The 24,611-nt window shown below is 34.2% G+C and overlaps 1 protein-coding gene across 2 annotated transcripts in view; it reads right to left on the reverse strand.

Annotated features, from left to right (window-relative positions):
• Window positions 1–408: 408 nt before the first annotated feature.
• The window catches only part of SLC35F5 (solute carrier family 35 member F5), a 32,936-nt gene continuing 8,733 nt past the window's right edge, over window positions 409–24,611 (reverse strand). Inside the window, exons 5-17 of one of the 2 annotated variants that reach the window (XM_032189798.1) lie at window positions 23,417–23,560; window positions 21,221–21,283; window positions 19,601–19,682; window positions 18,059–18,249; window positions 16,470–16,551; window positions 15,623–15,710; window positions 15,281–15,345; window positions 14,843–14,926; window positions 14,269–14,428; window positions 11,479–11,569; window positions 7,309–7,463; window positions 6,772–6,860; window positions 409–6,047 (exon numbers count right to left, since the gene is read on the reverse strand). In XM_032189798.1, the coding sequence (XP_032045689.1) occupies window positions 6,779–6,860; window positions 7,309–7,463; window positions 11,479–11,569; window positions 14,269–14,428; window positions 14,843–14,926; window positions 15,281–15,345; window positions 15,623–15,710; window positions 16,470–16,551; window positions 18,059–18,249; window positions 19,601–19,682; window positions 21,221–21,283; window positions 23,417–23,560 (1,287 nt within the window). In that variant the 3' untranslated portion in view covers window positions 409–6,047; window positions 6,772–6,778. Of the gene's footprint in view, window positions 6,048–6,771; window positions 6,861–7,308; window positions 7,464–11,478; window positions 11,570–14,268; window positions 14,429–14,842; window positions 14,948–15,280; window positions 15,346–15,622; window positions 15,711–16,469; window positions 16,552–18,058; window positions 18,250–19,600; window positions 19,683–21,220; window positions 21,284–23,416; window positions 23,561–24,611 lie in introns of both variants that reach the window. The other variant, XM_032189797.1, reaches the window with a different exon arrangement.

Below are 24,611 nucleotides of genomic sequence, written 5' to 3' on the forward strand. Positions count from 1 at the left end.
CGATGGTTTTACAGCCGATCCCATATGCTGCCCAGTAAGTTGTATTTATTTTCAATAAAAATTACTGTATTTACTCTTTTTCTCTTTTCCTTCTCCCACAGGAAAGGGATACTGGAAAGCCCCTGTTGTTTTTCTAGCTAAAGGCTAAAAGGAGGAGATTCTAAAATATTTTAGAAATCACTCATTGTGATAGGGGATCTAGTTTAATTGACTTGCAAAAGGTCAGATTTATATAGAAGAGAAGCATCACCTGTAACAGACAAGGAAAAGCAGACTTGTGGGCTGACAATATTAGTAATACACTGAAGGATATTTAATGAAAACATGGTAATGTGCATATCATAAATTTAGCTCTTTGCTATATGGCTACTTTCTCCTCAGCTTGATTTTTTTTTTTTTTTTTTTTTTAATTTAAATAAACCATGGAAAAACTTCAGAACCATATGTCATACAAATATCCCCACAGTATTATTTTCTGAGGCCATTCCAATGAACCTTTTGTGGAACACGTGAACAAATTGTGCACCTTTCCTGATAAAAAATCAAAAGTTCATTAAAAAAAAAAAAAAAAAATCAGATGCAACTTTATTAAGTATCAACTGTAGCTCAACTGAACAGCTGCTTTCTACCGAATCCTCAGAGAAAAGCCATTTATGCTTCTAAAAGTAGGAAGTGACAACTAGGTTAAAGTCTGGATGAACTCCTCATCATGGCATGCATTCCCAAAAAAGTCCGGTTACCTACAAACACCAGATGTAATGATGCAGTACATCAACGAGGAGGGAGCGAGAAGACAGAAAGCTGACCGGTTACATTTCTGTTAGAATTACATGTTTTATATTAGGTTTATAGCAGTAGAGAGAATCTGGGTAATCAAAATATAATTACAGAAGTTTCAACGAGCTGGGAAATGTCCTGTTATATTCTTTGCAAAGTAAATGGAAATGTCAAATCAGAAATCATCAAGGGGATGCTGATCCTCAGGGCTATGATCACTGTGCTCACATTCTCACTATTGACAACAAAAAAAAAATATTCTCCTGGAAGTATACCACTAAGTGAAGTGGTTAACATCTCTTATACTGATGATTTTACAGAAAAATCATGTAGCAAGAAAAATTCACCTTCTAAATAATTAAGCTGCATGCCAGCCATAGAGAAATACAGTCTGTGATCAGTTACAGTATGTTTACCATTTTTCCCAGCACAAAATCCCTCAATTTTATATTACTGAAGTCCTAGAGCAAACTACTTCAGATGTATGCTGCAGACAGAAATACTGCAAAGGCATAAAAGGTCAACCTGACTGCAGAGTATTTCAATAAAGTTTTAGTTTATTAATGCTGCCTATGATACTGGTGGGCTTTGGATAAAATCCCAGCCTAGCCAAAGTAACTTTACTGGAAAAGCAAACAAAAAATATCCCCAAAGTGAACACACTTTGTAAAAATTTAATGATAAAAATAAATATATTTATGTTAGAAGACTCTACCCCATAGTCAGACCTTGTATTGCTACAGCATTGTCTAACCCTGAAAGTTAATGTCACTCTCATGCCTCAGGTGCAGCTCTGAAAACAAAAGTGCAACTATTAATTTACATGGTGCAATAAAATAGGAAAAAAAAAAAAATTGCAAAATCAATTTAGAATGGATGTGTGTCCAAAAGCTAACAAAGTATTGTGCAGTGCACATTTTACAGCCACCTTTAGATGCTATTATCATTGTGATTCACCTAACAAACGAGGAAATTCAACATGAAAATCATGTGATGTGAAATGTCTGCGTGAAACCTGAAAATTTGGAACAATTTTAAAAGCAGGAATTAGTTATCAGCTCATTCAATGCATGGTATCATCCACATTTCCCTGAGAAATCATGCCATGCAATAACCACATAAAACAGAATACACCATTAATCAATCCTAGATTCAAAAGAAAAAAAAATCATGCATAGCAACTGTCAGTGAGCCATCAACACTTCCATGCTATTGCAGATAGCTATTACATTGCAGATACTACCTGTGACAATCCTAACAGAAACTGTAACTAACGCAAAACCTAGACCAAATACAGAAAACTGATTAAAAATCACTACCCTATAGTTAGCCATATAACTCAACATGGTTTTTAAACACTAGCTCGTTTCTCGAATTTTGAGCATGCCACTTCCTGTATCTTCATTTACAAACACACAATCTGCCTTAATGAGGCCTATCTTCATGTGAAATTTGGAAGCATGGCCATAAATTTTAGATACCAAGTTTAACTACTTTTCCCCTCCTCTGATAGCCTTAGCTTAAGCTCAAGTTAGTTTCCTTAAAATAGAAGGATTTTTTTTTTAGCAGGGAATAGGAATGACTTTCACCCCAATGAAAGATGGAACTTAGAATTAACAAAAGAAAAAATCACCACCTTATTTAAGGCAATCATATTAGTAAATAGGAGTACCTAGGCACAATGGGGAGAGTGAAAGAGAGTATTCCAACAGCACACACCAAGAAAAGCAACTCACAGGCTCTTTGATGTTACATGGCAGTGCACAATGCATAGAGCAGCATTCCGGGTCACCTCTCATATGCAGCACCATGGTTTCTCAGATCAATGCCCTACTGTGGTGAAATACTTCAGCCTTTGCTCCCCCCCAGTAAGATAACCAGGCTGTGCCTTAGCCTTGCAGCTTCTCAGCTGAATCAGCCACATCCCCCACAGCAATTTCCATGGGCAAAAAGGCAATGCCTAAGCCAGATGCAGCGCATGCTTGACAACAGAAATATGGGGCCTCTGGTGAATTCAGTGACATTCTTGTTCCCCATACTTTCTAATTAACTGCTGAGTAGTGGTGTCACACGTATTTCATACCTTTGCTGAATCAGTATTACATCTACAGCAGCCCCTCTCAGTGAGCACATTTTTGGCATGACTGAAACCTAAGAGAAAGTAGCTTGAAAAAAAAAAGATCTCTACATGATGTTTTTCTCCTTTGTACTGGGTTACAGTACACAGTACGCTGAACTATGCAAGACTCACAAGAACCCTAAAAGCTAAGACATGCTACATGGCATTTGGCAAGTTATCGCCATTTCCTCCTCCAGATATAAAAACTGAACAACTCAAAAGCTCAAATCACACACGGAAGAAATTCTTGGTTATCTCATAGGACTGTAGGAATTACTTAAACTGTTTGACAGAACAATACACGCAGTACCCATTTTCCATTTTGTAGGCATGGGAAATCATCATTCTTTAAGCATCTGAAGTATGTACTTCCTGTGAGAAATAAGTCAGAATAAAGACATTCCCAAATGAAACAGTAGGAACAATGACAATTTATGCTAGCACACAGTGTTAAAGCATTTACGGGAGCGCCTTCACATTCCAGTTGTGTCATGAGGAAAAAAAACAGCATGTCACCATTACATCAGAGGTACCTGAGAATCAAAGCTAAATCTCTTGTGCATTTACCAAGCACCCATTAGAGAACTATGCAATTTACATTTCAAATAAGACGATATATTTATAAAATATTATTGTACTAAAAATCACAAGATTTTATAGAAAAAATCTCATCACATTCTATTAAATGCAGGAACGATGTTACATGTCATAACTTCAGTAAATAAAACTGCAGTATATTTCTTGTAACCACAGGGGCACCACTGTTTAAAAATCCATGGCAGTTCAGGAAGGATAGTTTGCCTTTTTTTATTATTATTATTCTGTAAAGAACTGTAATTTAATGCAAAAAGACTGCTCTAGCTACTTAGTGACATAAGATTAAAATATTAAGTATCTTTAAAAAGAAGATTAACACATCTCTTGTTAAAAACAGAAGTAGTGGGAAGGCCCTAACATTGAGTCTGCTGAACAGAAAGATGACCGGGTCAGAGACAGAACACCACTCTCCTAGTACTTAGTTTCTAAACCTCTCTAACATAACAATGCCACTTAACAGACGTCATATACAGACGAGACAATGATGGTCTTTCACTTCTAAGTCATGAACAAATATGATAGCAATTGCCCACCATGTGTTATCACTCCAATCCTATCAGTGACCAATTTCGGACGACATTATTAAAATACTCAGCTAAAAATACTGTAATTGCCCATTTAAAAGCAAACTCAGTTTTCCTAAGGTTAGTTTGCTGAAGCTGTAACTGATTAGATGTTGTAAAGGAACAGTTTTAAATTTGTAGTTAATGGATGGTATTGAGTATATGGCATGATCTCATTGAAACGTTAAAATTAGGAGAAAACGGACATAATTTTTTTTATTGCCAGTAAGCCTTTACAACATTTATTGGAAAAGCTGAAACTAACATCCTCTAATTTGTGCTAATTTAGAAGAAAAACTACTGTAAACTCCTCTTACCAAAGAAATCTCTGAAAATTCTAAGTCAAATATAACATTAGTTTTACACACTGTATTTTCTACCCCTCTACTACTGGGCCTTGGAATTGACATGGAAAGTTTCTGAAAACGCCACAGAAAAATTAATAATTAGTTTATTTAAAAAAAAAAAATCCTATCTCAGGTATCCAAAGACTTACTACATCATCTTAAAGAGATGCCTCAGATAATTGCAACTTTTAATGACATCCAATATTAAGAACTGGAAGGGAAAATTTTATAAAGGTGCAATAGTCAACAAGAACAGTCCCCAGATTCACCTATTTCTCCTGGGTATCTTTTTCTCTTCTCTACATAAAGAATTCTACATTCTAGCTGCTGGTTAAATCAAGCCTTGTAACTGTATCACTAAACATGTCACTTTCTTGCATTCCCTCTAGTCTAGTATTTGTGTCACCAAATCACCAAAACTGGTCTTGGAAGGCATATGGGAATACCCTATGTTATTAACAGACTTCTTATGTGGAAAACTATTCGCTAAAAATCTGTCCTTTATTCATTATAATAAAACAAAATCATACAAAAGACAAAATTATTATTATTTTTTAAAATATAAGTGTCTTATAACCAGAAGTTGGGAAAGTTACTGATTTATGTCAAATATCCCTGAACTTAATTATTCCTAACTTCTCACAATTAAATAGGAAAAATGCCGCAGTAGAAGGAAGATACAGGTTATAAGGAAAACGATCAATTTTAGAATAAATTTATTAATGCAATTGGGAAAAAAAAATCAATATAATTATCTTTATCTTTCATAGTGCAACCCACTGACTGAAAACTTTAACAATTAATTTGATCTGTTTCTTAGCTGGCAGCTGTACTAATGAAAATTTTCAAATTCAGTTTTCTGTATGAGATCATTCGGAATGATGGGTTACAGAATCAGTCTGTTTAAAACAAACACTGATTTTGAGAATGTACACCCAAATCTACTGTCATTAGAAATATTGCATCATTCACTAAAATTGTAAACATTCCAGAACATTAGGTAATACAAGATTTTTAAACATCGGCACCCGTTGCCATTACAAGGCTTCTCAAAATGGGATAAAACAATATATATGTAGTGTTCCAGGACCGTACAAAGATCCTGCCTCAATAATTACAAGAATTCACTTAATAAATTACTTTACTATTTTCTTCTATTAATATGCAAATAGTCTATACAACATAAAAAAGTTAATTTGTACCTACTACAGGTAACATATCTATTTAGCTTTTCATCAAAAAGCCTGTAAGACGTGATAACCTGCAAACTTATTTACATAACGCATTTGAAAGTATTTTTTAAAAACAATATTGTCCAGCATTTAACAAAATTGTGAGTTAAAAAGAGAAAGAAATCACTTAACAGCATTCATTTTCTTGATTTTGTCAAGTAACTTCACCAGCTCAGTGTTGTAAGGCAGGTTTGGTTGCTCAGATGGACTAAGACTCCCTACAGTGATATGCATGTAGTAAATTTGTTCATTTATAAAACCAGATGAAAGCAGGAGAGAGGAAAACATTAATGTTTCACAAGAACCAAAACTTCTTATTTTTACTAAAAATTCAGAATAGGCACTGAAACATGATTCCTTAGGGACTTTTCCAGAAGATTGTCTCTTCGCTAGGCATCACTCCATTTTCAAACTAAGAAGGAAAAGAAAAAAAAAAAAGTTACCAGTGCTACATAATTAAAAATTACAAAAGGGAATCACTGTGTGTGTTTGTTTCCATCTTATTAATAAACAAAAGGAAGTGCTAGTGCATCAAAGCTTAAGACATCGTAAATTACTCTTATGGTAATTTTTAATTTCATTATTAGGTTTAAGCAACATCAGAAAATAAAAATACACTCCTGATCATGTAAATTATGCATACATTCTTTGAAAACTACAGCCCATAGGCACGGGGCTAAGACAGTCAAAAACTAAGTCCATCTTCATGCATCCATCTTTATGAATATCACTTTTTTTTTTTTTTAAACGTTTGAGAAATTAAGTTTCTGTAAGACTTTTCAAAGGTACAGGTGCTTTCTTTTTACATTACCTAAATCCTCCTACCTCTTCCTGCTCCTGTCCCCACTGTCTGTCTTATGTTGTCCCCCCACAAAGCCACACTGAGAAAATGTAAACATTAAAGTAAAAATCTACTTTACGTTTCAAAACCATTGGCCAAGAACTACATTAAAGTAAGAATAACGTTTGGTATAGAATAATACGAATTTTGAAGATATTCTTTAAAACTCTATCCATTAATTCAAAACAAGATTAACTGTATGCTCTGTAAAAATGTGTACTGATGTAACGAATGCCATCATGAAATAGAATCCTCACCTTTCACCGTACTGTTTCAAATTTGTTTATTAGCATACCTTTTGTCTATGAACAGCAACTATCCCCATCTTGTGAAACACTATGCATAGGAATGAGACTTTCACACTGCTCACTTTCTTCTGGCATTCTTGAAAGAAACATATTTATTTATTTAAATTACACAGTAATATGTTGGCATCAAAGCAACTCATTTCATAAGTACTAAATGTGCTATAGAGGTTTGAACTGCACCATTATAAATATACAAAACCCCTTCATTTCATGAAGTTAGCACTTCTTCACTGCATGCTTTGGATACAGTAACTATTATAAAAGCATTAAGAAAAAATAATCAAGTGTGATAGCCACTAGGAAACTTATTTAAAAAGAAATAAACAGACTTCAAATCTTTCCCTTTTCTGAACATTATATAGGTTAATAAATGGATTGGCAACTACTACAACTAAAAAGTCAGCCATGGAGGTCATCTTAATACAAAATTAGATGAAAACAAATATAGCATGTATACTGTGGCTTACAAAAAATTACAGAATACCAGAAAGGAGACATAGGATCATATTTTGTGACTGTCCTACCTCTGAATTCGATGTTTTCTACAAATAAAGGCAAAAACTCTTCTGATTCCCACCATCACTGGATCCCAGTTGTTATAGTGACATAAAAGAGTTGCAATGAAAAACGAAAAAAATACAGGGATTGCCCCTGCAAAAAATAACCAGGAAAACTGCACCTGGAATTAAAACACAGACATCATTCATTCAGAAAGGGTTTTTGTTTGTTTGTTTGTTTGTTTTCCCCTTTAGAGTATACTGTATATTAGAAGTAGTTATTTTAAAACTATTTACAATTTTAAGATGCACAATTCTTTTGAATGGGGAGAAATATTACAAATATTTCTGCAAGTGATTTGGTACAATTTCTACAGTCACTGCTACTTCTAGTAAGTCAGTAACACTTTTTCTGTTCTGTACATGCAAACATTTTGTTTGTGCTGTGGTGCAGATGAAATCTGCTATTTAAAGATGCTCTCATTTTTAGGCTGCAGTCATCTGTTGGTTATAAATGAGGAAGTCCCCTAGTCACTTCCAAAGTGTTGGACAAAAAAAAAAAAGTCACCTGAAAGATTTGTACATCTGATTATCCACTGTGAACATCCTGTCACTAAGCAGATGAAATCTACGTGCAGAGATAAGACTACCCCACTGGAAACTTACAGTATTTTTTTTTATTTTTTTAATAATAATAATAAAAAAGCATGGCATAAAACTTGCTCAATTTAAATTAAATTCTACTTGTTCCTATACTACTAGTACTCAGAATTGATCATCTGAAACAGTTTTAAACTTAAAATTGTAGAAAGTTACATAAATCAAGGATGCAAGAATTATAATCTTGTTTGAAATGTCTTTAAGGATTACAGAGCAATGAAACATAAGCACAGCTCCCCCTTGTGGAAAAAAATAAGTCCAAAATAGAAGATTTCAGAGGGGAAAAAAAAAAGGTACAGTTTTGATACCAAGTACTGATGCTCACTCTCAAAATCTAACAAATTGGAACTGTTAGATGAAGAAAGAGGCATCACCAGATGGACAAATGCCTAAACATAGTCAGGTTTTGTATTTACCCCAAGGAAGACAAAGCAGCCTTTTTACACAAGGCCAGTAAAATTAAGAGAAATGGAAGGTAGCAAATAGGTTTTCAGAACCTCCAGAAAGAACCAGGTGTAGGCAAATGAAAACACTGGTGGAGGGAATGAAAAAGGCATGAAGATTCGGATTATGAAAGATGTTGCCAGCACATAAGCTGAGACAATACAGGAAGGTGAAGATTTAAGATAAGGAATATGAAAAGAGCAAGTGAAAACGAGGTGTACCGGAAGTTAGATTAATGGTTAACTACTTTTTTTTTTTTTTTTTTTTTAAATAAATACCAAATACATATCACATGGAGTAACTCTAACAGTGAAAACAGTGATAACTATAAAAGCGAGTTAAAAAATTAAGTTGCCCTTGTGCTACCAATATCAACTGAAAGTCATCAAACAGAGCTTTAAAGATGATTCTGCTACTTCAGCTAACTCAATATTGCATGTGTACACGGAGAAGAAATTTGTTTTAAAGATCCGGACTCTGTGTTTACTCAGATTAAATAGCTTAGAGAAGAAATTATTTACAAAGAGTTAGGAAAAACACATTCCAGTTTTCACTGTACTCCAGAATAAAGTTTAGATGAATCAGTTCAGAAGACAGCCTAAGATTTTCAAATATCAATATGTAACTATACATATGATCTAAAAATTTATTTGCACACATAAAAATAGATTAAAAATAAATATAAATGAACGCTTAAAAAAAAAAATGCTATTAAAACTAGTTTACATATAAACCTAATTCCACCTCACTGAAGTGATTTTTGGTAAGAAATTTACTTTTTCCTCATTTTTTCCTTAATATCTACCATGAAGTATTTACATTCTTGCTACAGTTTATGTCCCAATCGTATGTTGCAGACACTTGAACAGCAAAATGAATGTGGTTATCTTACCAGTGACTGCTTTACTATAGGTGGAATCGCTGCACGGTTTTGCTGCATTTCCATGTTGAAAGACTCAGGTAATACTAATATGAAATATACTTTATTTCATGTTTGTTACAAGACTATTTATTCTGGGCCTGTCTCCTGTTTTATTTTCCAATTTGACTTTCATTATTTTTATCCTTTTATTTTTCTGCTTTATTTCCCCCAAATTCCCCCTGACATTAAACAAGGGTGAAATACAAATTCTGTGGTGTTCCTCCCCCCCAGTTTTACATGTCTGCCAGAAAATTTCAGAAGTCAAAAAGTTTTCATTAGAATTGACACTTTGCTTGTAGAAACATTTCTCAGTATAGCTTCTTTTTGGCAGGAACCATTCTAAGTGCAAGACTTACCACCTTATTTCTTGTAAATCTTGTACAAACAAAAACAAACCTCAAAAGAAACAGATGAAAACTCAAATGTAGTGACTGAATACAAGTCACAGATTGTACCACCACAGATAATGCATGAACCACATCTGCTTCAGGGATGACACTACTCAGAAAATGCTCAATTTATTACGTTCCAGGCACAGTCAGATTTTGTTCCTTCACATATTTCCACATTTCTAGGTATACATAGCTTACAAACTCAACATAGCTGTATTTGCTAAAGAACTCAAGAGAGCATCAAAGCAGTGTAAGCAAGCAGTAGTTGGCAGAGTGTGACCACCAGTCTACTCTGAACTTGCAGTGGCAGTATTCTATAGTTAGCTCTAAGTTTGGACAGTTTTGCTGTTTTAATTTCTATCATCTTCAGCTAAGCTATTCCATGACTAAACTGCTTTCTAATTCACACAAAATTTAGCATCCCAGTTCTCTAACTCCATGTGCTTCAATTATAAATTGTAGCCAGGCCAAAGTGCTCAAAGGCTGACTAATTCACCCTTTTCATCCCAGAAAACAAACAGCCAGGCACCAACTCCTGCAGCCTCTCCATACCACTCAACTGTACGTGACCTAACATCAGTGTAATACAGGTTACCAATGGTCAAAATGCAAACAAACATGTGATGGCAAATGCTTAGTTTAGCCACGTTACAGATACACCAGTGTCTATAATGAGTGACATCAAAAGCTATAGGTAGGGGATGCCCTGTCCCCCAGAAAAGGCATTATCACTGTAAGAAAGATTAAACTTACACAGATGTGTGAGAAAATTGGGCCAAAAGTCACTCAAATAAAAAGTTAAACAGGTGGTTTAACTTTCAAATTAAAACTTAACTTCTCAAATATAAATTTTAACACTAGGGATAACTTAAATCCAAAATAAAGAGCAGGAAAAAAAGTGATCTTGCCTTCAGAAAACAGAAACAGTTGCATGACCTCAAACAAAAAAGACTGTAATTGTATGCTTGCAGAATATGCTAAATAATAATTATTCGCATAAAATTAAGAATTTGATATTCCTTGCCACTGATTAAATATTAAATTCAAATAAATATTCAAAGTCAGCGTTGAAATTCATGCATAAATAAAATCTGGAAGTCCTACACGATCAGCATGAGAAGTATCTATACAGCTTGACGAGTAATATAAACCAATTTCAGATACTTTCTGTTCTAAACTGATTACCTGTTTCTTTTTTTTTTCCTTATATGCAGGGTCTTTCCCACAGTTATTAGCTCAGTAACAATGACACTAGTCTAACTTAAAGCAGGACAGTTAAATGGAAGCTATAATCCACATTAACCTAATAATGTGTAATTAAGCCTTGTAGCTTCTACATGCCTGTGTCATAAACCCATACAATTTTCATTTCATTACTAATTGGGCATTTTCAAGATAGGCAGTCTGCAGCAATTCTGTAATCGTAAAGGTCTTAACATGGGCTGCACTTGCAGTTGTTCTTTAATTCTGGAAAGTGCCTGTTAAGGTAAAGCATTTGACAGGCATTATTGATGACTTGGGGGTACTTTCCATCCAAGCAGCATCTCAATCAGATCTAAACTAAAGTACGCAAGTAATCTCCTGCAAGTGCAAAATTACTGTAACTGTCAATAGAAAGAGGATTAATTACAATGCAATTCAACAATTAAAATAAGTGAATACCATTCATTGCATATATTGTGAAAAATAACACTGCCATTGATTTGAGGTGGGGAAGGAAAAATAAGGAACTATCAGCTCCAGTCTGTTAACAATGCTCAAACCTTAGTAGTACATTACCTTTTGCATGCACATGTCAGCTATTATGGACAGAGGTATTGTAAGGCTTAGCGCAAGTGTGCCTATCAGTGATGAGGTAAGAAAGCAGCCCCTACAAAATAATAATTAAAAAAAGAAGTCTTATATGAAAGTTTAAAGACAACTAAAGTAATACATCAAACTGCAGGAGGTATATGATTAAGCTCAACTTTCAGTCATCTTCTTTAATAAAATGTAATATCCACAGTCACTGATTTGTAAAACAGCTCCTGAGATCTTCTGCACTTTGATATAAACCAAAGGCTCTATAAATAAAATTTGACTAGTCTGAGACATTTTGATAAAGTAAACATCATAAAATCCAAAATAAAAACTGCAACTACCATATTATGATTGACCAACTCAAAAATTCCCAAGCATCAAGTGAGTCTCATTAGCAATGAAATGGTCTATTCTACCATATGAAGAAAATATCAACTAAATGGTATTTACCCAGTTCAAATCAATAATGTTTACTAGTGAGTTGTTAACTCTTATTTCAAAGATACTTGGATTTTTTTTATTTGTTTTTTTTAAATAAAGACATTTTTTCCTCATCTTTGAGAATTGCTGAAAACAGCACTAGCTGTGCTTTTTTTTTGTGGAACTGCTATCTGTTATGCCAATAATGAATTTTAAAGAAAAATCTTTAGTTGTAATATTTATTTTATTTTAAACTCACACAATCTTTACTCCAGCTTCTGTAAAATTAAACAGATGCATCATCACTGAAACCATAATCATTAAATGTGATTCACTAAAGAAAATACTATTTTCACCTCACAGAAGTGGTTGAATTTATTAACAGCATTTAAACACAAAGAACTGAACAAATATTTGGAAAAGATTTTCCAGAACATTATTTCGTGCACGTTCTTCCAACTAGAAGACTACTCCTATACCCAGCCCTTAGGTCCTTCCATAAGGCTGACTTTGAAACAAACAAAAATGACCAGTTTTAACATTTGTGATCACTTTGGTTTGTTCCGTGTCTTTAAAAGAAAGAAAAATGTATGCAGATGAGAACGAAACAGAACTGAAACAAAGTTTTTGCATGCTCTGAATTTTTGCAAATTTCCTTCCCCCCCCCCCAATATTCTAAATCCCCTTTCTGCATCATTACAGAGTACTTCTTTAACGCAGCACTGACTGCTGTTACTGAATTAGAACGAACCTTACCACTAGATCATCATAAATGCACGAACAGCATAGAATCCAATCCAAATTTATCAGCGGGTTAAAAAAAGAAAAAGAACGAAAGGGTCACATCTATCACATTATTTACTTGGCAGGACTCTACTCTTGGGGAGAGTGAAGTGCATTAAATGGCATTTACATCCAAAGAAAGATTAAAGGACCGTGCTAGCTCCACACTATACATGTAAAGAATGAAGTCAGCATGAACTGAGATTAGTTGTAGTCCAAAATTCTAGACAAAGGTAACTGAAAATAAAAATAGCTCTTTAATTGACTGGATTATCATTCTGAGAAGTTACACAACTAGCAGGTGTACTAAAGAATTGTCTGTGCCCACCCACGTACTTCTATGCTGGTTCTTAATTTTGGGACAACAGCCAAGGTGGGTTTTTTTGTTTGTTTTTGTTGGTGTTTCATTTGGCCTATGTCAAAATAGCAGTTAATCTTTTTACCAATCAACACTGAACTAGTCTTATAGAACGTTATTAATATAATAAAAGTATTCAGTGAATAAATAAACTAAATTAAATTACAAAAAAGTATATATTTTAAAATAGATTTATGCCTAGGATAGGCTAAAATTTTGCCAATAAACAAAAAAAAAGTCATGATTAAACTTTCTAGATTTTAAACTTCAGCTGAAAATACATACACAGAAAGGGGGGTTCCATTAAGGTTTTTTATTGTAGGCCTGTCCAAGAACTTAGGATCAGAAATATGTCAGTTTAAGACTATCTAACCCACAAGGTTTTCTATCCTCTCTACCACAAATAGAGATTGAAAGCCAGGGGTTCTCAGTCAACAGAAACTGCCACACATACTCAAAACACAGTATTGAAACAGACTTCTAGTTCACTGAGCAACCATATGGCATAGGAAACATCTCTTTTTTTGGAAACTCTTCCTTAATGTTTCCAGAATAAAATATGATTTTCCAACTTATAGAATTACCTGTTACACTCCTATTTTAACCTAATGCTAGCCCAGAAGAAACTTTGGCTGCCTGAATTCTTCCAGGCTGAAAACTCCACCTTATCAACCACTGCTCTTAGAACACTCTCTCCTTTTGACAGTTTTACACAAATTTTCAACTTTGCTACAGCTTTTGAGCTGTTCTCCTACAAACCTCCTGTTTGATTCTCTGTTGCTGACCTATCCAGACTATCATATCATGAAATTAACAAAACTCAGGGTAATATACGAATTGCCATACCTTGGTGATTAATACATTCTAATGAGATATGGTGCAGTATGTCTCTGAAGACAAACTGTAGAATACTTTTTTGCTGCATTCTGTCTCTCATTATTTCTACGTGCCCTTGGAAAATGAAGAACTAACATACCAAAATGTTTGTTCTATAATGAGCTAAGCTTATCTTAATGAATACTTTAAGTCCACATCACCTGTTTTTTAAAGTTTGCTGTTGCTCTCAAAAGGGACACTGTAATGTAACAGATGACAACCTGCAATTCAAACTAGAGAGCAAAAAAGCTACTGATTTGACATCTCAACATTTGATAATGCATATAAGACAATTTATATTGTGAAATATACGTGAAGCAAGTAGTACATACCACAACCAGAGGAACTCTGACAGAACTGTTCCAATAAGGCCATTAATGACAATGCACATCCATATCAGTTTGCTGGGAAACTCAAATGCTTCAAAGCCAGTATAGTGAAGCAGGAAAAAACCTGGCCATAGCAGCAACAGATTGAACAGCCCTACAAAACCTGAATATAAGAACAACATTAAGTAAATCACAATAAATGTTCTTCAGCTTCAAGATAATTAAAATCTCAAACTCTGCTACCCTGACAATACACATACACAGAGGAAAGGACGCTGACAAACAGTTATGTCATATATTTACAGGTTTAGAAATGGGAAAAAAAAAATCCACTGAATCAAAAGGGGCTGTTCACATTCCTTCGGGTAGTAGGACAACGATCGTTCCTTGTTGAGACTATAAAAAAGAAACATCTCATACAACTATTCTCTGAAGTACTGATAATTATGGGAACAATAAGCTCTCTCTTTGGCTCTTCTAAGCCCCTTAACCACTCACATATAGTTAAGTGAGTGAAAGCAAACAACTGAGTCACACATTGAATTAAAACTTTCAATAGCATTGTTTTTATTCTTACCAAAGAACATTGGTATATCGAGTTTATCTTCTCTATCTACTTTCCTTTTGATCATCACTATGTACACAGCATACAACATTGCTCCTACAAGAGACCAAAGGGAGCCTGTAAAGATGAAAAACACTGATTTAAGTCATGCCAAGTGTTGCTAGGATCAGCTCTTCAAAACACACACCTATTATAAAGCTGTCAAACAGAGATAGAAATTGTTTATTATGGAATCCATTACTATGTGAAAAGTAGGGAAAATGTAGAAAGCTCAATAATGTAAATACTGACTCAATTAAGCTATAAACCAGTTTCAGAAGTTGAAACTACAAAGCCAGGCTTTTAGTTGTGTTACACAAAGAAATGTAATTTACTGTACAATGTACTGATAATTGACAAAAGACGGTACTCATCACTGCATATTCTAAGGTTAAAAAAGTAAGTGAATACCTATTGTATCTCTTCCAGGAGATTTTTCAGATCCAGAAAGGTTAACGAGTACCACACCACCAATGCTAGCAAAAAAAGAAGAATTACAAAATGCTGCTTAAAACACAAAAATGTTAAACAAAAAGAAAATAAACCCACGTATTTCCAACTGAAACTGGATTAATCTTATTTTCCATTTGAGCATGATATTTTGTAAAAAGACTTCTTAATTTGTTTCCTCAATTTGTTCATGAAGCAACGATTTAGAAGCATATCAATATATCATCACAGATATCATAATTGTATTTGTCCTCATACTGCATCAGGGAGTTTTTGATCAAATGTTCCATTCCATTATCTTACCTTAAAATAACAGCTAATAATTTGGAAAGAGTAAATCTATCTCCACTGTTACTGGGAAAGACCGCAGCTAAGATTAAAGTAAAGAGCCCTGCAAGAGAAAATAAGAACAGTTTATACAATCAAGTTTTGCTACTGTTTTGCTCAGAAAGCTGCACTGACATTTTATTCTTTGCATTTTACACACTTGTGTCAATGATGGGATTTTAGCATCCATGCTTTTAAAACAGAACTGTTATAAAACTAAAACATCATGGTCTCAATCCTCAGATGAACAAATACACACTCAACTCTGAGAAGAGATGAATTTCTAACAAAACTGCAACAAGCCTAAAAAAATCAGTCCACAATGCACAATTGTGCCTTTAAAACTGATTTCATAAAACAAAAGTTACACCTCAAAACATGAACATAATTTACTGGTTTTAAAGCTCATAGTTGAGCCTTTCAAAAAAAAACAAGTGAAATGTACAATATCTAGGTGGTTTAAGTTCTATACAGTCAAACCCCATTTTTCTTAAACGAATAATTGGCAAGATGACTTTACTCTGAATTGCACCTTTTTTGACAAGAAGTTATACCACCCTTCCTTCAAACCTATTCCACTCCCAGCATAGTTATTTAATATACAGACTTTATATTTACACACACACACCTTGAAATGCAAAAAGCAAGGGAATCATAAAGAAAGCCTAAAACCTTGCAATTACATAGTGACATTTTTAAATGCATGCATTCAATGGTTTCAATCCCCCAAAACCACAGCTAAAACATTACACGAGCATACTGTAACCAAAAAGAATTTTAAACAGCCTTATAACACAAGTATGATCTTGTAAATAAAACCTACCAGAGGTTGAAGACAAGATATTAACTATAGCAACTTGAGTATCTGATAGGGCTTCTTGGTAAGAGAAATTTGCCAAGAACCACTGGAGGACGAGAAAAATAATTCAGTGATTACATTACATGACAGGCAAGAGTAGAACAAAATTAAACCGACCACATTCAACATGTGTGTGACAGTGAAATAACATACTTCAAAATGTAAGCATAATTGAATAACTCAAATGAAATTATAACAGTTATTCTGTGGTATCTAAAGCTACATTTATCATGTTTTGTAAGTGCTTCAAGATGATTACTACACAAGGGCTGTGAAGAAATTTCTGGTGATACATGGGACTTTAGTCAGCCTAATCTTCAGTATAAAAAACAAGCATCACATTTAATACCTCAAAAACATTTTGAAAAGATTCATGTCTTTCAATTCCATCATAAATATAAGCAGCAGCAAGTTTGTTTGTTTAAAAAGATAAAATTTCTTGATTAATATCTTAAGAAAATTTTAGATACATTCTCAGGGAAGTTACCGCTCTCTTTAGGAAATGAGAAAACTGATTCTAGAGAAAATGAGAAAAATGATTCCTCTTGGAGAGGAATATTTATACTGTCCAATAAATACATATATGTTCTGGTAATAGCAGCATCCATGAATGGCATAAAAAGAATGTTTTGAACATAATGACTTTACTCCAGAAAATTTTGCATGTGTGTATATATGGAAATATATTCAGACACATCATTTTAAATAACTTCTAAGAAAAAGTATTTCAACCATCCAAAAAATCATTTACAAGAGACTCATTTTTCTCTTGCTGCTGTAAGCATATTCTTTATGTATACACAGAAAGTTTTATCACTGTTCTCCGGTCCATGCATCAACAGTACTAATTACTGTTTTTTAAAGTTTACTTAGTACCACTCGCTGAAGAAAAGATCTGGCAGGTCCACACTACGTGTAACCTTCAGTGAAGCTACTCACGCCTAGAAAAGCTCACTGCTCTGCTCTATACATTTTTACTGTCTCTTAAAAATCCTGCCACCATCAGCTCTCTCCCCCAGCACTGAGGCGTTATGCAGAGACACCAATGACCAACAGAGTCCTAAGAAAAACCTGCAGCCCTCAGTGGAGCTGAAATACAATTAACCATCTTCTCTTCATACTATGAGAGAGCACAATGCCAGATAAGATGGTGCTTTTCCTGTGATGATCCACAGAAAGAGCCACAGTAACATTTAACCATTTCATGCAGTCTCAGTGGAGGTAAGACCAACCTGTGTACACGTAGACCCAGATTTTGCTGTATCAAACATGTCCAGTGTTGGACAACAGGGCACAAAAGCATGGTGCATCTTACAACCGACCTTACTGTTAACTACACACCCTAGATCTCTTTTGGTTACCCATCCTTCAAGAAGTTTCACCTTTATGTCTACCATGAGACAGGTTTTACTAGTTACAGTATTTTTACAAAAAAAAAAAAAAAAAAAAGGCAGAAAGAGCACAACTTATCTCAATACTGTACAGGTAATTTTCACTATTATTATACAAGCTTTAAATGCATCTATAATTTTCTGAAAGAATGGAGCACGTACCACAAAGCAAAAGAAAAAGCTAATTTTTGCTACTTGAGTTGCAGTGAGTTTTCCTACAGTTTTTAATATTGATTCCTGCTCCTTAACCGTTGGATATGACATGCGAGATAACTTTGCTTCCAGTGCATGGCTTGATGGGAGTTGTCGAATCTCCATAATATTACTGAACCTTACACGAGGCTTTTTGGGAGCTTAAGGACAAAAAAGAAAAAAAGTTGTACATGATCATTAAACCGTTCCAAAAACCGCAAAAAGCAATAAAAATTATGATTCTAAATAATTCATAAATAATAACAATTTTTTATCCAAATAGAAGACTTGTCACTGTTTTAATTTCTTACAGTAGTATTTTGCTATTTAGCAGGCTGCTACCAAGACAAAGCACAATTTTTGTTTTAAATCAATACAGTTGTCCATCCCTCCACAAAAAAAAAAAAAAAAATCCCTAAAAATAGCATCCCTTCTCCCTGTCAGAAAGAAGAAAAAAAAAAAAAAAAAAAACAACCCCAGAGGACAATGAATTTTTGGGTAGGAATTATTCTGTATTGGCAAATATTACATATAAAACTGACTATTAATCAGCTAAAGAAAATTAACCAAAAGCTACACACATCTGTACCTAACTGCAAGGACAGCGTTCTATTCAGAGGATGACAGCGTCCAGCAGACCTCAAAGTTTAGCAGAAATCATAAGGTCACTTTCTCATTTGAAATTCACCCCCTAACTAAACCAAGTATCAGGACAAGACAGTTTTAGATTTTACTTGAAAGACTACTGTAGTATTATTTTCCTATGGAAAGAAAAACAGTACGTGCTACATAGAAGTACTAACTTGATTTGATATGAAACAATACCTCATTTCCTAAATTAAAAAAAAAAAAAAAAAAAAAAAAGGATAAAAGCCTAGCTCAATCACCATATGATTGGTGCCTGTTGTCACAGGACAGTAGAGCCTACTAAAGTGGTTCCTAACACCTCTCATCTAGAAATTAAAAGAGACTTTCCCCTTTATAAACAGGGACTTTTGCTGAGGATCAGATAACTGGACTCTTGACAGCCAACCCTTCTTTAATTATCTGGGCCAGTTAGGCCCATTTCAGCTACTATCACAAGATAGTGAGGCTTAAATAAAATCAGACTGCACATAGACTGTTAAAATTCTTACTTTGACTGCTTTGCTCCTGCTCTAAAAAGGACAATAGCTTGTTTTTCCAGAGGCTGACTCATTGCTGCTGGTCATACAAGCCCAGAAGGAAAGAATCACAAGTACTGAACCCAGCTGGTCCCTTGAGATAAACATAGGCTGGATCTGTAGTGACCAAGAAAGGTAAACTGAACGATAGGCCTATGTTTTCTCTACCTGAAAGCAAATATGAGACTGCAATTCATGCAACATGAGATTTAAGGGGAGGGGATGGGGAGGAAAAAAAAAAAAAGTCAGTCCTGCAACACGAGAGCAGTTATACCAATAAATGGGGAAAAAAAAAAAAAAAAAAAATCAAAGAACTAGCATTTCAGCATTCCAAGGAATCTTTACTCACTTTTCTCTGCATCACTATTATTACTGCCACTTTTTTCAGTTGGCAAATCATGGAACTTTACAGGAACATATAAAGGTTCACTCTGAAATGAATCAGTATACGTAAAATAAAGTTAAGCAGGATATTTAAATTATAAGCAATTGAATTAATTTATTAGAAAATAAATACAAAATAAAAGTTTGGTGAATACTGAGAATCAAATTTAATTGAATGTTTTTATACAGAGCAGATAGGCTTGTCAAGAATGCTCATATGTTTTCTGTATTTTACATTAAACATACAGGTAAAATGCAGCACACAAATAACTGCTTGCTTTTGTGTAAATCCTCATGAACACAAAAGTCACCAAGGTCATCCCCCCACAATACAAACCTACTGATTTAAAATTAAAAAGAACTCATTAAAAAAATCACAGAAGTTTCAGTAGATCTATAACCTCTGCCCAAATGCTAAACTAGAAACATAAAATACAGAATATCGATACAAAATTGAATGCATACTCACTTCCCAAAAACTGATGAACTAGAACTAAATGTCAAAAAAAAAAAAAAAATGGGAAGAGACCTTCAGTATACAAGACACTTTGCAGGACTTTTAATTGTTTAAAATATTTCCAATAAGCCAAGAGTTAAGCTGCTTATTTAAATTAAATTAATAAGCTGTAAGAGTGAAATAAGAAAAAAAAAATCTGGTAGCTGCATTTTTATTAGGTTCCTTCCTTAGGACAAGAATTTTTGTGGGTGTTTATATTAACGCAAAATTGTCCAAGCTTAACAGTGAATCTTTCTTCTAAGGTCAGATGATCTTTACGCACTAAGCAGACTACCATGATTATTTTTTAAATGTACATAAATTAAGTTGAAAAAAAAAATATTGAAGCATACGTCTGGAAAAAAAAAAAAACTTCTCCAACTTCTCCTTCAGTAGAAAATATAAATTACGTATCATAGTTTGTCAACACTTAATTGTCTTCCCCTACATTACTACAGAAGCAGTGCAAGCTTTAATTATGTTCTATGTTTTGGATCCATTTCTGGATGTTGCCTCCAATTTAAGCATGCAGATTAGCCAGCAGTCCATGAGCAACAGGAAGATAAAAAAATATCATTTGTTGATGATGAAAATCATTGCAAAAATGACATCTGGCTTATCAGCAGAATTATCAGCAATGACTTTTGCTTTAGTAAACTGTAATCGCTTCATCCACTGGATGGAAGAAGGCAGTCCATTTCTCTTCCAAACTGCAATGCAGGATCACAGTACACAAGATACTCAACCAACTGAATGATGCTCTGGTGTATTTGTCTTGAAGATGTTCCGCTTTACCACTAGCTCTCCACATTTTGCTTTGATAGCTACTGAGCTGAAAAAGGTTTCCTTTTTATGACAAATACTTCTTTCACAAACTACTACAGAAACGTTTAAGTAAATGTTTTATCGAGTTGAGACCCTCTATTTTTCATAATAAGTCACAGCATTATTTGCAGTACTTAAATACTTGAGTTACCAAGCCCCTTTGCCAAAACTATTACATGCAAATAGATATTTTAAAGGCAAGAAGTCAAGATAATGGTGTCATGTTACTACAAAGCACTGAGCTTTAAAAGTTAAGGAACTTACCAGAGAGCTGTTTACAGCATTATCTGTTGTGCAAGCAGCAAAATAACCTTCAGCATCTGCAAACTAGTTAAAAGAACCTTAAATGTAACAATTTATGAAGACAATCTGTGCTTATTTATTTTGAGAACACGTTTTTTTAATGCCTTTTTCCATATTTCTGTCACAATTCTCCCCACACACACACACACCCTCACCCCCAAAACCAAGAGGGCGTAGAAGTTCAGTAAGGAACCCCATTTTGGTAATTCCCTTTACCTCTTGGAGAACCCCACTGAATTCAACTACCCAGGTGTCACTGCAAGATCAGACTGTTGGAAAGCCAAAACCTACGAAGTTCAGTCACTGAGACGTTGCACTAAGTTATTGTGTAGACATTACAATAGTCCTCTTGTTTCTCCATTTTACTGGGGCAAAGTTCCTTTGTGTAAAAGCCCAGAACTCTGCCTCAGTCTTAACAAGACTTAAGTCAGGATAAGGTCAGCCATCCTTTTTCCTCTTCCTTTCTACATCCTTACAAGCATGGCTACCCAGTTCCCTGACTTGCACCTTCCTGTTCTATCACTCTGGTAATAAATCTACAAAGCCTCTAATGTGGAAAAGGGCTTAAAGTAAAGTGTGTTTATCTAAACAATCACTGTTGAAATAAAAATTCATAAATATATAATTTTTGTTCCATGGCAAACACACGGCATTTTAAAGGCACTTACAGTAATTATGCAGTTGAATATCTAACTAATTTCTTGAAAAACCTCTACGAAAAAACCTTACTTCTAACTGCACTCTACAGTCCTTTGTGTTGTTCTTTCACAGTATCTAAACATCAAAAGCAACGGTTATTTCCTACAAATTATTAAAAATTACCTTTGTAGGGTAAATTAAAAGGAAAAAAACAGGATTCCAGGAGCAGTCCCATGAGTGCCACACACAAAACGTGACAGATTCAGCAATCTTACTCATTGGTGCCCAGTTCACATGAGAATTAAGTATCATCTCTGTCTTTGCCATAGCACTGGTCTGGATCCAGGTGGTCAATATTACCACTACCATTCACTCTAGGTGAGAGCTGCTCATTCTACTCATCTGCTTAGATTAGTAAACCTGATCAATTTAACTGCTCTGTACAACTAATCACCCTTCAGTGCTTTCATCACATCCTTGCCATTTCTGCCAGTAAAGAACCTGTAAATTCTGTTTATTTCCCAGTTATCTTGTGAAGATTCTAAACAGCATAAAGCCTACCAAAAAATATTTCAAGATATCACCCAACTCTAAATGATTTCCATTTGTTTAGCACAATTTTTTTAAACAAGTTTGGGTTTTGTTTTAACTGCCATGTTAGGTATGACATCAAGCCCAATAACAAAAGTATGTTACACCTAAAATATCACTATCAGTGACGCTCAATATATCCATATACATATCCAATATGTTCCTTTCATACAAGCTTTTAGAGACATGTTGATTAACAGCATGTTCTTGGATCACCTTTTTCTGTTATTTTAATGCAAGATTAGTATAAGGCTAAATGTCTTACTGTTTCCTGAGTCCTGCTGTTCAGCATTCTGAAACACTGGCACAGAACAGGAGCTCTTCCCAACATCTCTCAATTCCTTGGAAAATGCCTCTATTTCTGTCATCATTTTAGACCCTAGCACAAACTGTGCCCGGTTCTAAGATGGGCAACAGAAGGCCATTCATATGCATAAAAGGCTGCCAATATTTACTTTCGGTGAGCATTAACAGCAAAAAAGTCACAATTCTACCACCTTTCCTAAATATGATGGCAAAAAAATCAAAACCTCTTTTAGAAAATCTAAAAATCAACTACAATGTTCAAATACTAATTTTATTAGTTATAAATGCTGGAGAAGTAAAAGGGAACCAACAATGAGGCAGGTAAGCTCTTCTTGAAAAGAATCATCCTCTGCAACTGCCCAAGGTAAATGCACACATGGTCTGGTTCTGTAGATTTCTTATGATTCCTCACGTATTTCACACTCCTTTTTCTTTAATTTTTTTTCCTCGCAAGACTGTTAGTATTACAATTGCCACCTCAGCCTGTGCCATGATTCAGTTTATAACTGCTTTTGTTAAAGCATTATTTATTAAATTCCACCTTTTTCTATTCCTTATTTTAAATAATTCTGCACAAACTTATATAAACGTTTCAATTTTTGTAGAAGTTAAAGTACTTACAAAAGCTGCATGCCTTCCACGAAACCCACGAGTACATTGTTGCCTCCACGGTTTCCAAACAATAAATCCCAAGAGATACAGAACAAACATAGATGTTTTTGCAAACGTACTGAAAAAAGGTTTGTTGTACTTCGTAAAAACATACTGTGGAAAGAAAATAATTGCAGTATCCAAAATTACCAGTTAGGTACGAATTCATAAAAATCAATGAACAGTTTCAGGTATATATACTCCATGGTAGTTTGGTTTCCAAAGTCATACCATTGCAAATATTGGCACCAATGACCAAAAGATAAGTGATCCTATCTATTCTGGAGACATCCTCTTTCAAAGCATCTTAAATGCCATCTTGTAAGACGCTATGCCACCAGAGGAAAGCTACTTTTTACTTATCAAGCAACATAGTGTTATACACTATATAACTCAGATAGGACCAAAGATACACTCATCTCTAAACATTTCTTAAACAAACAAAAAAAAAAAAATCACTTTTATAAGCAATAACATAGTATTCACAAACTAGAGAACGTTATTCTAAGTAGTATTTCATAATCAGTAGTGTTTACACCAGGTCACTGGAAAAAAGTTACATTAATAATAGCATGTTAAAACACAAACATTTGTAAATGCTTAGTTTCAGAACTGTCACATAACATAATAACTATTCAGAAACATGAATCTAAGAAAAATTTATTACAATTCAATTTTCATTGTTAAAGATCCACTTCAGGTCCTAAAACTTAAATAGCAGACCAGTTTTAAGATGGTGAATATATGAACTAGATTACAACACACTTGTCTGCAGTTACAGGGCTTAACTCCGTGACCCATGAGTCCCTTAATCCAAGGCTTCTAGATGTTCCATACTAAAATCTACCATACTAACTAACTTGTAATGCTACAACTTATTTACTACTTCTCAGGAAAAGCTGAGGTGTTATTTTAATTAATATGGCAATAAACAAAATGAATTCCCAAGTTACAACATGCATTTATTAATTTATGTTATTTCATTTTAAAATCGCCAATAATACCTTCTATATTGAAAGCAGGAGTCACTGAGTTGTGCGTGCTCATAATATTTAACGTATACAGGTTATTTCAGTAATCCAGTAAAGTAAGTAACTCCAGTAAAAGTAACTCAGTAAAGGAGGACACTGTCTTCCCCATACTGAAAACAATGTCAAACCTTACA

This window comes from Aythya fuligula, chromosome 6 (genome assembly GCF_009819795.1).
Source record: "Aythya fuligula isolate bAytFul2 chromosome 6, bAytFul2.pri, whole genome shotgun sequence".
Lineage (NCBI taxonomy): Eukaryota > Metazoa > Chordata > Aves > Anseriformes > Anatidae > Aythya > Aythya fuligula.